At 35.8% G+C, this 13,797-nt stretch overlaps 12 protein-coding genes across 12 annotated transcripts, besides 1 other annotated feature; 11 read left to right on the top strand and 1 right to left on the bottom strand.

Annotated features, from left to right (window-relative positions):
• Positions 1 to 646: 646 nt before the first annotated feature.
• Positions 647 to 1,447, top strand: TVAGG3_0143780 (phage tail repeat-like family; the record flags this gene model as incomplete). Its single annotated transcript, XM_051224411.1, has 1 exon — positions 647 to 1,447. A coding segment is annotated over one exon (801 nt), but the record flags the coding sequence as incomplete, so codon positions are not given.
• Positions 1,448 to 1,604: 157 nt separating this feature from the next.
• Positions 1,605 to 1,967, top strand: TVAGG3_0143770 (uncharacterized protein; the record flags this gene model as incomplete). The annotated part of the gene is made up of 1 exon (XM_051224410.1): positions 1,605 to 1,967. One exon carries the CDS (start codon positions 1,605 to 1,607, stop codon positions 1,965 to 1,967), a length of 363 nt encoding a protein of 120 aa, XP_051109396.1.
• Positions 1,968 to 1,985: 18 nt separating this feature from the next.
• TVAGG3_0143760 (serine threonine-protein phosphatase family) lies at positions 1,986 to 2,228 on the top strand (the record flags this gene model as incomplete). Its single annotated transcript, XM_051224409.1, has 1 exon — positions 1,986 to 2,228. One exon carries the CDS (start codon positions 1,986 to 1,988, stop codon positions 2,226 to 2,228), a length of 243 nt encoding a protein of 80 aa, XP_051109395.1.
• Positions 2,229 to 2,232: 4 nt separating this feature from the next.
• On the bottom strand, positions 2,233 to 2,901 carry TVAGG3_0143750 (uncharacterized protein; the record flags this gene model as incomplete). The annotated part of the gene is made up of 1 exon (XM_051224408.1): positions 2,233 to 2,901. The coding sequence occupies one exon, from the start codon at positions 2,899 to 2,901 to the stop codon at positions 2,233 to 2,235; it is 669 nt and encodes a 222-aa protein (XP_051109394.1).
• Positions 2,902 to 3,291: 390 nt separating this feature from the next.
• Positions 3,292 to 13,797: part of a mobile genetic element that runs on past the window's edge.
• On the top strand, positions 3,808 to 4,365 carry TVAGG3_0143740 (phage tail repeat-like family; the record flags this gene model as incomplete). Its single annotated transcript, XM_051224407.1, has 1 exon — positions 3,808 to 4,365. One exon carries the CDS (start codon positions 3,808 to 3,810, stop codon positions 4,363 to 4,365), a length of 558 nt encoding a protein of 185 aa, XP_051109393.1.
• On the top strand, positions 5,338 to 5,739 carry TVAGG3_0143730 (uncharacterized protein; the record flags this gene model as incomplete). Its single annotated transcript, XM_051224406.1, has 1 exon — positions 5,338 to 5,739. One exon carries the CDS (start codon positions 5,338 to 5,340, stop codon positions 5,737 to 5,739), a length of 402 nt encoding a protein of 133 aa, XP_051109392.1.
• Positions 5,759 to 5,914, top strand: TVAGG3_0143720 (uncharacterized protein; the record flags this gene model as incomplete). The annotated part of the gene is made up of 1 exon (XM_051224405.1): positions 5,759 to 5,914. The coding sequence occupies one exon, from the start codon at positions 5,759 to 5,761 to the stop codon at positions 5,912 to 5,914; it is 156 nt and encodes a 51-aa protein (XP_051109391.1).
• On the top strand, positions 5,934 to 6,518 carry TVAGG3_0143710 (phage tail repeat-like family; the record flags this gene model as incomplete). Its single annotated transcript, XM_051224404.1, has 1 exon — positions 5,934 to 6,518. The coding sequence occupies one exon, from the start codon at positions 5,934 to 5,936 to the stop codon at positions 6,516 to 6,518; it is 585 nt and encodes a 194-aa protein (XP_051109390.1).
• Positions 6,564 to 8,702, top strand: TVAGG3_0143700 (DNA/RNA polymerases family; the record flags this gene model as incomplete). The annotated part of the gene is made up of 1 exon (XM_051224403.1): positions 6,564 to 8,702. The coding sequence occupies one exon, from the start codon at positions 6,564 to 6,566 to the stop codon at positions 8,700 to 8,702; it is 2,139 nt and encodes a 712-aa protein (XP_051109389.1).
• On the top strand, positions 8,776 to 9,636 carry TVAGG3_0143690 (uncharacterized protein; the record flags this gene model as incomplete). The annotated part of the gene is made up of 1 exon (XM_051224402.1): positions 8,776 to 9,636. The coding sequence occupies one exon, from the start codon at positions 8,776 to 8,778 to the stop codon at positions 9,634 to 9,636; it is 861 nt and encodes a 286-aa protein (XP_051109388.1).
• On the top strand, positions 10,134 to 10,796 carry TVAGG3_0143680 (uncharacterized protein; the record flags this gene model as incomplete). The annotated part of the gene is made up of 1 exon (XM_051224401.1): positions 10,134 to 10,796. One exon carries the CDS (start codon positions 10,134 to 10,136, stop codon positions 10,794 to 10,796), a length of 663 nt encoding a protein of 220 aa, XP_051109387.1.
• TVAGG3_0143670 (organellar and viral DNA polymerase type B) lies at positions 11,606 to 12,231 on the top strand (the record flags this gene model as incomplete). The annotated part of the gene is made up of 1 exon (XM_051224400.1): positions 11,606 to 12,231. A coding segment is annotated over one exon (626 nt), but the record flags the coding sequence as incomplete, so codon positions are not given.

Genomic DNA, 13,797 nt, shown 5'->3' with positions numbered 1-13,797 from the left:
AATACGTTTACCTACTATCACAACATATCGATAAACAAGAGTAGAGTGATTTTTATTATCGAAACTTTTTAAAAGCTGTAAGCTGGAAGGAAAAATCTTGTTTTTTCTGAGTTAGTTGTAGAACTATTGATGCACGAGTTATCATTGTGATGTAGAAGGATGTCAATGTACTGACTGAAGGATATGAAGTGAATTGAATTTCATTGAATTTCAATTTGATCAAAATTTGTTGAAATGATATGAATGTGTCAACATCTGTATCACTCTCTTTCACTCCTTCCCTATTCTTTCGAGAACGAAGCTAGCTCGGCTTTCGCTGAGCGAATTGACACTTTTGATGCCCTAAACGTGTATGCTCTCAAATTTATCGAAAAAAATTATACCACCTAAACTAGTATATTCTTATTTTAAATATGATATTATCCTTAGAATACACACTAGAATATATTTAAATCAACTTTTAAAAAAGTTCGAATCCTGCGCGTCTCACTTTTTAAATTTTCGAAAAGGAAAATTATATTCTCCTAAAATGAAAACAATTTTCAAAAAAAAAAAAGGTAGTGGGGCTTCCAGGCACTTCGTGCCCTCTAGCCCCAGTCACTTTTCTGTCACTTTTCAGGGAAAAAACATTTTTATTAGATATAAAATGAATTTTACAAAACCACCGTTACCCTTCTTTGGAAATAAGAGTAGATGTAAAGATATTCTATTGAGAGAACTTAAGAAACTACCGAATGGTCTAACATTTGTAGATTTGTTCGGTGGAAGTTTCTATATATCCCATTTGTGCCATACTGTATTTCCTGACTCAAAGATTATATGCAATGACTTCGACAACTATATGAACCGTCTCAAACATATACCAGACACAAACAAAATATTGAAAGAGTTAAAAGAAAAGATACCTATAGGTAAGATGGAACGTATACCATTAGATAAGAAAAATACTGTCAGAGAGGTTTTGAAAAAAGCAGAGTATATTGACTGGGATAGTATATCTTCTAGACTATTGTATAGTGGTTCTATAAGAGTTCATGACATTGAAACACTTATGTCAAACGTTTTATATCTTAACTATACAAAGGTTTTCAAAAAGAACATAGAAAAATATACTGAGGGTATAGAGTTTGTGAGATGTCGTTGGACAGAGTTGTATGAAAAATATAAAAACAAGGAAAATGTTTTCTTTATAGTAGACCCGCCGTTCTATAACACATACGATTTTCAATACCAAGTAGACTGGACTTTGAGAGACTCTTTAGAAACTTTAGACGTTTTACATAACCATCCATGCTTTTACTTTACATCCGATAAAAGTGGTTTGGAAAGTGTTATGAGATGGTTAGAGGACATACATGACTATGAGTTTAGATACGATAAGATAGAATATGAGAGAGGTCCTATAAACCGGAAAAAGTGTCATAACAAAGAAATTTTATTGGTAAGTAAATGTGGTTTGAAATAGGACTTCTTGTTTTAGGTTTTTTCCATTGTGTCATTTACTTATTTGACGTGGCAGAAAGGTACAGAGAATATGAAGATGAACCACTGCCTGCAAATGTTCAGCATATGTACTCGTAAGAGATATTTTTATCTAATATTAAATGGACGCACAGAACTTAGCGAATGCACAGCAACCTGGACAACCAAACCCAGAGAATATTCCAAATGAAGTTAGAATACAAACTGCAATGGCAAACTATGGTCAAGTGCCAACAGATGTACAAATGCAAACTGCCATGTCAAATGACGCTGCGTTAGGCTTACCACCATGGTATGCAAATATGAGATGGAAAGAGTTTTATACAAACCCCGAAGTGGGATATAAACAACTCTATGCAGATGACGCGAACACAGGAGTTGACCCAGAGTATGTTTTCTACCAGAGGAGAAATAGAATGTATGAGCTCCAGTTAAAAAATGCAATGGAACTCAACAGGAAACGTAAGAGACTAGGCGGACATTAGATTTTTACATATAGTAAAATGGGTTTCTTCAGTAGTATTGGAAACTTCTTCAGAAGAGTTGGAAGAGGTATATGGAATGGAATAAAATCTGTCGGAAGAGGAGTATGGAACGGAGTCAAAAATATTGGTAAAAGAGTAGGTCAGTTCGTTGGTATTATACCTAAAGACCCTGAACCAGAAGAACAAGCTCCTGTTATACAACAGCCTGAACCTGCACCACAGTCTAGTTGGCAACCAAATCCAACACCTCAACCGTATTAAAAGATTATATTTTTACCGTTCGATAGTAGTTGTATATGAGACTAAGTTCTAAGTAAAACGCATAGTATAATGGAACTATTCTCTTTCTTCCATCTGTTGTAAACCATACTTGAAAGTCTGAAATACTTCCACTTGGTGGTTCATATAGCTTTGTAGGTTTTTCGTAAAAGTCATTTGCCAAGCATAAAAAAGAGTTTTGTGCACCAGAAAATGAAGCATGAACTATAATAGCATCTGAGTCGAAAACATTTTCATATGTTCCATTAGGGTTTTCGACTTCATAAAAGTTCGGGTGTACTGGATATTCTGCAGGCTGATTTAACATCCTCAAAAATCTATACCATGCCAAGTTGTTATATTTTGTAGAAATATAAACGTCTTCTCCAAGGTCTTCTATTCTATTGATTTTAACAGTTGCATTTTTCCTGTCATATAAAATATCGAGATGGTACTCTCCTTCGTCAATGTTAAACTGGTTTGCATATTCGAGATAGATATCGTTTATTTTTTCTTGAAAAGCTTGAAGAGTTGTTTCTAAGTTTACAAGCAAATTCACTTGTAAAAGTTTTCCCTGTTCAAATTTCTCATACGTACGTTTTTCTTTGTTATAGTATCGAATTTCAAAAGCGACCGTAAATGGGAAACCATGTATGGCTTCTGAAATGAATTTCATTCTACGAAAGCCAATAGCTTTTGTGACGGATGGGTCTCTTAACCATCTTAGTGGGTAGTCAAAACGATAGCCTTCATGCTTTACGGTCTCTGTCTCAAACTTTTGACCTACATTCGTAAAAAGTTCATCTAATGGTTTAGTTGTAGCAACTCTTGAATTTTCTTTTTCTATTGAAAGCATTTTTTATCTAGAATAAAAATGTCGAAAGAAACAGCGTCTATGAGAGAAATACAACACAACCGACAACTCATTTTGCAAGCTCTAAATAAGAACACAACAAACTTTTCAAACTATTCTAAGATATCTGAGTCATTGAAAGAAGGAAACTTAAAACTGACGATAAACCCATTGACAGACGAGTTTCTGTTTCAAGACAGTAAGAACCATACTGTTTGTATAAATCCAACAAAAAGAACTTTAAACGAGAAACCTATAGATGAACTTCTTTTGAAAGCAGATATTGACAACAAAGCTGACAAAGAGTATGTCATTGAAAAAGTTCAAGAAGAACATGACAGAGCAGATGCAACATATGCAACGAAAGAACATACTCATCCTGAACTAGCAGACAAAACATATGTTGACAATAAAATGTCAAGTGAAGTGACAAGAGCTGAAAACGAATATTCTAAAAAGACTCATACACATACCATTGCAAATATTACAAACTTACAAGAAACCTTAAACAGGAAAAGTGACGTTGGACATACACATACATCTTCTGAAATAACAGACTTAAACGTTAGCCTTGAAAAGAAGGCAGATAAGAACCATACACACGATTTCTTCGCAACTGTTGGTATAGAAAATATTGAAGGAACGGTTGAAGAAACTGGTGGGGATGTATTAAATTGGAAACCTCCTAACTTTCCACAAGGTTTAACATCGGATGAAGACATAACGACGATGAAATACACTAGATGTAGAAATGTCTATGTCATGGAGGATGAAAACAATGTTAAATTCACTGCTCAAGATTTATATGATAAAAAAGCTGACAAAACAGAGCTTCAAACGTTAAAGACAGAAATACTTCAAACACTATATCCTATAGGTTCTATTTACACGTCAATGAACTCTACCAGACCAGAAGTAGTACTTGGTCTCGGAACTTGGACTCAAATAGTCGACAGGTTTTTGTATTGTGCAAACTCTTCAAAGGAAACAGGTGGAAGTAAAACGATTTCAGGTGCAAATTTACCTGCGCACAGTCACTACGTAAGTTTAACTACATCTCGAGAAGGTGGGCATAAGCATAGATATTGGGATTGGACAGGAATGACAAAAGGTAAAGGATATGATGTTAAAGACAACGTTCAGTTTGCTATAAATTGTTACTTGAGTAACACTGAGGAAGGAGGAAACCATACACATTTCGTTTCAGGGTATACGCAAACAACGGGACAAAGTAAAGACTACATGCCACCATACATGACAGTTTACGCATGGTATAGAAATGCTTAGTCGTCATTTTCAACTTCTTTAGCATATTCGTCAGGAGTTGTCTTATATTTGTTAGGAACTGTCTTTGAAAGTATACCACCTTGAACTTTGACAAGTTTGAAACGAGGTCTGACAATAGTAGTTTTATCTTCTGCTTGCAGTCTGTACATTTTGCCATGTTTGCCTAAAACTTCATAATATTCTCTTGTATACTTTCTTCTATTTTTACGAACACGAACGTGAGTACCTGTCGGGTTCCCATTGTTGTCATAGTCAATAGTATTTTCATATGGGTCGCGTTTAGGTATTTCTATTTTTACTTTGTCACCTTTCTGAAGTTTGAAGCCCGGCATTCTTTCTTGTTTGTCTCTTTTGACTAAACTATTAAATATATAGTCTTTCTCTAAGTCGGGGTTGTTTTTCATTTCTTCGGGGGAGTGGTTTCCCAAACCTTTTTGTTTACGGCTATTGTAAATATTTAAAACTTGTCTCATCTTTGCCATGGAGAAGTGTCTATACTTGTCGTCATATGACATTTCATTTGCTTCACCACCTTGTGGTTGGTTTAAGTCTCTTAAGATTTTTATACAACTGTCAATGACACCAAGAGCAGAATGGTTTTGGTCGACAATGAAATATTGGTTTACATTTTTTGAACGCAGATAGTTTTTAATATCATCTGATTTGAAAGAACTTTCACAGTCAGATGTCAGTTTTGTTGGATGGTATTTGTCAACGAATATTGTCAAAGCAGTTTTCACATCTAAAATATTTTTGGACTGTAATGGTATGGCTTCACAGTATCTTGTGTTTTGACCAACAAATATTAGCCAGTATGGTGGTCCATCTTCTCTATACCTCGGAATGTTTTCCAAGATATCCATAAACCAAGCATTTGGTGTTGAACTAAAGATTTTTACCATGAGTGCTTTCTTTGTTGCCTTAGAAACATACGGGTCCTTGTTTGAATTCGTCATTTTTAACCCATAAGAAATGGGTTTATTTGGCGCATTAGCAGGAGTCGCATCTAGATTTTTACCCGCAGTGGGAACACTAGCCAGAGGTGCATTTGGAATTGGAAGGAAGATTTTGAGTACATTAGGTATACTGAAAGAGAAAGCACAACCTATTATACAAACTGTACAGAAAGGTTGGGAGGTAGCACGAGATGCAGCAAATCTTATTCCAAATCCTGAAACAAGAGGAAAAGTTCAAGGATGGATGGACAATGTAGGAAGACAAGCAGGAAACTACTATAACAAAGCAAATGACTACTATAACCAAGCAGGGCACTACATGGACCAAGGTGAAAGATTCTTTAACAGAGGATATAACCATGCACAACAGTGGGTAAACAACAACCAACCTCAACCGCCTCAAACGTGGGGAATGTAAAGTTTTTTACTGAGATGAAATGAACAATACAGCTTTGAGACAAATGGGCTCAAGATGGCTTTGTCGGCTTCCAGCAGTTACACAACCACGTGTTTGTCAAGTTTTTCCTATACCTCAGGAAGTTTTAGACCGACTTAAAAAACCTCAACAACCAGTTGAAAACAAACCAAACTAAAATTTTTTACTGAGATGAAATGACCGAAGAAGTTGAAACGGTAGATTTGACACCACAAACAAAAAGTTCAGAACCATTGTCAAAACCTGTCAAAGAACTTACAGATGAAGAGAAAAATTCAATAATAGAAAGTGCCAGGTCTGGAAATACAAACTCTAACTACAAAGTCACTTTTCATAAAAATGGAACGGCAAGTATCTCAAAAAAGAAACAGACTCTCACAAATAAAATATTGAAGTCTGAAGGAGCTAAAGAGACAACAGATGGGAAAGTTTACTTCACTGACCAACAGTTCATTATAGAACATCTCATTGACTTAGAGTCGAAATATTCTAAACTTTACAACAAACACAAAAAGTTGAAAGGAAAACAGAAACAGATGGCATATGACATTTATGAAGATGTTGACGACACAACTGTTCCAGCAAGTGAGGTAAAGTCAGATGAACCGAAAAGTGACGAAAAACCAATAGAAGAAGAAAAACCAAAAACTGAAGATAAACCAAAACCAAAGTTTAGTTTGGAGACTAAACCAAGTCAACCTTCATTAGCTGGTATGGGTTGGCGTCAAAGACTTATGGCAGCGGGTGGTTATGTAAAGTAAAGGAAAAACATTTTTTTTATTTTTATAGAAATGCCCCCGTATAGAATGGATAGAAAATCTGCTAGAATAAAAGCAGAGTTAGAAAGATATGGTTGGAGAGTTTCGAAGAAGTTTAAATATAGGAAGGGAAGACCCATAAAAGTCTATGACAAATTGTCTGGTCTTCGCTATGAAATGGACCTAGAAACAGCACGCGCAAATTATCCAAACAGACTAGAGAGGTTAGAAGAAGAACGGCTTATGGACATGCCTTTCGATGTTAGTGAACCTCAAGTTGAAGGACACGACGGCTTTGCCAGATTCTACTGGAAACATGACGAACAATTGCATCCCTTGAGACGGAAAAAAGGGAAGGGTGAAGACGCACATGCTCCCATGGAAAGAACAAGATATGCATATGAAAAGTATCGTGAAGTTAGAAGTAAAATTACTTCTGGGCGAACCTTTACAGTAAACTTTGACAAAGGAAAGAACAAAGAAGGCTTCATGGGTGTACTTGCTGCCATACAAGACGGAAATAAGAAAGGATACAATCTCAGACTAACCGTAACAGATTTAGATGGTCATATTTACTATGCACATGGCAATGTCACAACAGCCGCACAACTTCTTGACGCTTTCAAGACTACAAAGAGAGAACAAATGGTTGACTCCGACTCAGATATTTTGAATGCAATTGAAGGAATTGCAAGCGTGAAGTTCGAATGGTACCAACCTAACCCTCAAGCAGTCAGACAACATGCTGGATACTTCCCCTTCAGAAATAAGTCTGACATTGACTTAACAAGGTATGGAATTTACAATTCAATTGAAACAATTGTCAATGAACCTTGTATTCTTACATGTCTCAGGAACTCTGGTCTTGTTACAGATGAGAAGATGAAGTATCTTGAGTCATGTGTGAAAACAAGGTACATTCTCAGAAGTCAATTGACAAAGATTGCACCGTTGGCAAATGTCAATATCCGCGTCAACATTCCGACTGAGAAAGGTTCTTCACACGACGACTATGTTGTTGACTTCAAATTGCCATGGTTGAAGATTGTACTTGTCCACAACCACTTCATGTTGAACGAAAGTCTTACAAACCCATTGTTCGGAAAAGGCAAGTGCAACATTGTCAGAGCTGTTAACATTCTTTTCGAGAAAGGCTTGTTGGAACCAATTCCAGATGACAAGCTGACAGAAACTTTTGTACCAAAAGACGAAACAAACTTTTCATTGTTAGTGAGACCAAAAATTGTTCCGGACAAAGTTATAGCACAAAAGAAGTACACAGTTCCAAAAGGAGTTGGATTGTTCGGATACCAACCTGAACCAGAAGAACTTCCAATGAGGTTGCAAGAACTTCAAGATGCTATAAACAAACTTCATTTGAGACATCCAGTCGACGTCAAATTGTATTGGAGAGCATCTGAGTTAGGTCAGAAGGTTTTATATGAAACAGGTTGCTTTGACGATGTTTATGAGATAACAGGCGAGGTTTCTCAAAAGATAAGAGACTCACTTGAATTTCCACGAACTGGACCCATTGGATGCGACAAGTTCGACTCAAACGAAAAGATATACTATGTCGACCTTAACGCTGCGTACATGAGGTTTGTCCAATATATCCCGACTGGAATTCCAAACGAAGATGGTGAGTTCCCGGGAAGGAACTATACAGTTGGAAAAGTCATACAACAAATGTATGATATTAGGAAAGCTTCAAACCCCAAACTTGCAATGACACTCAAATTGCTTATGAATTCGACATGGGGATATTCCATTAAGAAACCTCAAAAGATGAAGAGTAAACACTATGAGAAGGTCGACAACTTTGTTGAAAGGTTTTCTCCTTTTGTTTTGAAGTACGAGTTCACTCAAGGTCAAAGTGGCTTAGTAACCACATTAAAACCTATTGTCGAACATTGGTCTTACCCTCAGTTCGCAAAGGCAGTCCTTGACAACTACAACAAATTCTTCTCCGAAGTCAAATCCAAAGTTGTGGTTTACTATGAGAACATCGACGCGCTCATGACGAACGAAGAAGGATACAACAAACTCATTGAAATGGGAATGGTCGGTGAAAAGATGGGCTGTTTTAAGCTAGATAAGGTATTTTCCGAAGTTCATGTCCTCTCCAAACGTAAGTACTGGGGAATACTTGAAGACGGCACAGAAATAAAACATTGCATGAAATAAAACATTGCATGAAATAAAACATTGCATACCATTTTAAAACGTTTTTAAAACAGTATATTTTTACATATATAAAATGCTTCAGGTTGAAAAACAAAGAACAAAAGTAGCAGATACAAAACCGTTAGACTATATCTTTACAAACGCTGGTAGGAATATTTCAGATGAAGAAATTTCATCCCGATCTTACAGGTTTGACTATCCAATTCGTTGGCTTCAAAGTCCTTCAGATGCAAAGGCAATAGGATTTAGAAGAGTTTTGTTTTCAAATAGAACTAATGCATTCATGTTCGCAGTATATTTTCACGGTCAGTATAAAGGTTCTGACGGTCTAATAGAAAAATTTGACGAAATGAAAATCTTTACAATTCGTTCAGACGAAAGTCTTGAAAAAACTCTAAATGACTTTCAAACTCAAATAAACAAATACTACTGGGAATTTCAAGAAAAATACCACTCTTTACTAAATGGAACATACTATCTGAAGCTAGAATACGACAAGATGAATTCCACCGTTTCATTTCAAAAGATTGAAATTAACCCTCCAAGAGATACAGAGTTTTTATATTGGGGAGTAGACAAACGTTCTTGGGCACAATTTCTTCGGTTACTAAACCAGAACGAACCATTACCACCAGATGGTCCATTTAAATTTATACTTCCACCAGCAGATTTGACAGTTTATAGAAACGTGTTTGACCCTCAAAATGTCATGTGTCATGCAAGTTTCAGTTCAAGCAACAACAGTTTTCTGTGTATCGGTAAGGACTTCTATGACTTTGCTTCTAAATTCTACGAACCACCTAGTAACAGTTTCTCTGACTTTCAAGTTTGGTTCACAACAAACGGTCTGCAGCATATTATTCCATTATACTATGACTTTTATCTCGAATTGTCTTTCATATACAACTACGGAAAAGTGCTGAAAAAGTATTGAATGTGGCTCGATGTTGTCCATTGCACTGCTTCAGAACAATATTTGCACTGCTTCAGAACAATATTTGCACTGCTTCAGAACAATATTTGCACTGCTTCAGAACAATATTTGCACTGCTTCAGAACAATATTTGTACTTTTTCAGAACAATACTTGTACTGTTTCAGAGCAATACTTGTACTGTTTCAGAACAATACTTGTACTTTTTCAGAACAAATTTCCCGTAAAAGCTCTCAATTTGTGAGAAAAATTTTCTGTTTCAGAACAATACTTGTACTTTTTCAGAACAATATTTGCACTGTTTCAAGACAATATTTGCACTGTTTCAAGACAATATTTGTACTGTTTCAAGACAATATTTGCACTGCTTCAGAACAATATTTGTACTGTTTCAAGACAATATTTGTACTGTTTCAAGACAATGTCCGACGGTTAAGCCACAAACGAATGTCCGACGTCCCACCAAAAAACATTTTTTATTTTTATTGTAAGAACAGTATGACAGTCGAAGCAAAAACGTTCACGAACAAATCTAATGGCGAAACATTCACAAAAGGCACTTACAACGGTATTGAAGTCTTACGTAGAGACAAGGATGGTTATATAAATGCAACAAAGATATGTCAGCAGTTTAGGAAAGACTTTAGAAGGTTGTTGGAAAATAAGTCCTGGGAAGAGTATTTTAAGGCATTTTGTGAAGAATATACCAACCCGCGGAATTCCGCGGGTTGCTTTTTATACACAGTTCATGCAGGAATTCCCGATGAAATCAAACAGGTTAGAGGAACGTATGTAGACCCAAGACTCGTAAACTATATAGCAATGTGGGCTTCTCCAAAATATTGCATAGCAGTTGGAAAAATTCTGGACTCCATAGACAAGAAAGTTCATGAGAAATTAGATGAAGAAGAACTTGAAGATACAGTAGAGAATGCAAAACCTTTGTTCGAAGAAGAAGTTAGAAAAATGCATGAAAAACAAATAGAACATGAACATGAGATATGTTCTGGTTATAGAGACTCTCCATACGAACTAGACCAATGGGAACAAGAAGATTTAAAGAGAGAATTTAGAGAATATGAACTCGCTAAAGTTTCATTAGAAGCTGCAGAAGAGAGGTTAAAAGTTTGGGGTCGTTTTGTACAAAAATATTGTGAGTAAATGAACCATTTTTTTTATTGAATTCGGCAAAAATATATTTTAGATCTCACCAGGTCCCTCGGTCCCTCGGTCCCTCGGTCAACTAACATCTTTTTGAAAATGGTGACAACATGACATTTTGACAACAACACAGGAGATAGATTTCTTCGTCAATGTTTTGTTGAGACTTTCATCGTCAATGTTTTGTCAAGACTTTCATCGTACATGTTTTGTATAAAAAGCAACCGCCGGAATTCCGACGGGTGGTATATTCTTCACAAAATGCTTGTTTTGTCAAGACTTTCATCGTACATGTTTTGTCAAGACTTTCATCGTCAATGTTTTGTCAAGACTTTCATCGTCAATGTTTTGTCAAGACTTTCATCGTCAATGTTTTGTATAAAAAGCAACCCGCGGAATTCCGCGGGTTGGTATATTCTTCACAAAATGCTTGTTTTGTCAAGACTTTCATCGTCAATGTTTTGTATAAAAAGCAACCGCCGGAATTCCGCGGGTTGGTATATTCTTCACAAAATGCCTGTTTTGTCAAGACTTTCATCGTCAATGTTTTGTATAAAAAGCAACCGCCGGAATTCCGCGGGTTGGTATATTCTTCACAAAATGCCTGTTTTGAGGTCGAGCCAAAAATGGCTCCACCTGTTTTTTCAACCAAAGCTCATTTTTTTCGGCAAAAATATATTTTAGGTGAAGTGGTGAGATCTCACCTCTTTTTTCACCTCTTTTCTCACCCGTTGAATTTTCATGAATTTTCCCGAAATAAAAAAAGTTAGTTTTTTAAAAAAAATATTTTTTATTTTTATTGTAAGAACATGTTAGCAACAACAGCACCAAACTCGTTAGTCATGAACCCAACTTCAATGTTAGTAGAGATGAAAAGCTTCATTCCTTCTTCATATACTTTCGAAACAGAAATCCAGAAGATAAAGCAAGAACTTCTCCAAGGAGTTTTAGACTGTAGTGCAAAAGATGAAACAAATGAAGAATATCTTTATGAAATGCAGGATATTATTGACCATCTACCTAAACTTCCTGAAATACAACAACAAAAGCTTACTATTCCTGAATTCGATGAAATAGAAGTCAAAGCAACTGACTCAGTAGAAACCAAGAAGTTCATACGTAAGGTAAACTATGAGTTTCTTGGATTTCATTGCAACCACAAAGTCATGGACAAAGATTGCGATATGTTATATAAGAACATCTCTGACATATACAAATCTGAAGAATTTAAGACCTACGACAACTTTGTTTCGTTAGTTGCAAAATGTGTATGGCAGATAAGAGATAAAGATAAAAGAGGTAAGGTATGGAACGAACAGATAAAACCAGCAACTTTTGAGTTAAAGAAAACCATTGACGCCTTAGTTGTTTTAGCAGGTTTTATTTCAATGTACAATGCTAAAATGAACCCACAATGTTCAAAATGTAAAGCAGCAATGAGGAAATATAACTACTCCGTCAAAGAGATAGAACGTATGCGAAACGACTATGCTGACTTAAAGAAAGAAGTAGAGAAACCAGCAGAAGATAAAATGGACATGTTAGCATTTCTGAACAAAAACTATCCAACAGCTGACGATTTCCTTCTATCTGATGTCAAGAAGAAATATAAAGAAACCTTCGGCATTGTTAAAACTTTTGACATACTGACAGAAGAAATAGAAGCTACAAAACTGTTTAGGATTTCAAATATACATCGTACAATTCATGTAAGACGCTTGTGAAAAAGAGGTGAGAAAACAGGTGAGAAAAGAGGTGAGATCTCACCTCTTCACCTAAAATATATTTTTGCTGAGTAAAATGACATATGGAACACGTACTTTTTCAGTAAGGACATATGGGGTGAGAAAAGAGGTGAGAAAAGAGGTGAGATCTCACCTCTTCACCTAAAATATATTTTTGTCTGATTTACGCTCATTGACGATGAAATCATGACAAAACATGTACGATGAAATCTATTTCCTGTGTTGTTGTCAAAATGTCATGTTGTCACCATTTTCAAAAAGATGTTAGTTGACCGAGGGACCGAGGGACCTGGTCGCCTAAAATATATTTTTGCTGAAAAAATGACCAAATTTCATGAATTTCCTCATATGTTTGCTACCCTCGGAAAACCGAGGGTAGAGATTCCGTACGAAAATCGTAAAAAAACTCTATGAAAATCGTGAAAAAATGCGACCCGCGGAAAACCGAGGGACGCCTAAAACTCATGAAAATCGTAAAAAAACTCTATGAAAACAGTGAAAAAATGCGACCCCGACTTTTTCCGGGGTCGCCTAAAACTCATGAAAATCGTAAAAAAACTCTATGAAATCATATCTTTTATACAAGATAGAAAAAATAAAATAAAGCTAGTTTTATTTTTTTTTATTTTTTTATTTTGTATGTAAGAACAGGAAATGACAAACACTGAGTTTGAAACAGTTAAAAAGATAGACAATGAGACCAAGGTGGTTAGAATAGGTGATTTAAACGTAAGATACTCAAAGAAATACAACAAATATTCTTTGTCAGACATTTTAACACTATCTGGAAAGAGAGCAAAGGACTGGGTTAGAAATGCTTCAACTCAGAAAATTTTGACAAGAAATCCTGAGCTTTTGATATCGGTAAGATTCTATGGAACTACAGCATATCTCATCGACAAAAGTCTTATACCAGTAGTTTTGTTATGGTTAGACCCAGTTGTTGGATATAATTTCATAACATATGGTTCATTCGATACGGAACGTTGCAGTGAAGGCTTACTTTACATCGTTCAGAAACCGAAGGACTTCAATACAAAGAGATATAAGATAGGAAGAACATATAATATAACTCAAAGATATGACAGTATAGTCAATAGAGTCAAGGTTGCGTTCGTTAACGATATGAGAGCTGCTGAAACAGAACTACTTGAAAAGTTTGAGAAAAGGTATGGTGCTCCCACGAAAGGTAAAGAAACTTTCGAAGTAGATGAGATAGAGAAAGCTATAAAAGTATTTGACGAAGTTGCTGAAAA

Source organism: Trichomonas vaginalis, chromosome IV (assembly GCF_026262505.1).
Source record: "Trichomonas vaginalis G3 chromosome IV, whole genome shotgun sequence".
In the NCBI taxonomy this organism is placed as follows: Eukaryota; Parabasalia; order Trichomonadida; family Trichomonadidae; genus Trichomonas; species Trichomonas vaginalis.
The sequence above is the reverse complement of the archived record's forward strand: the minus strand, read 5'-3'. Positions and strand labels throughout refer to the sequence as shown.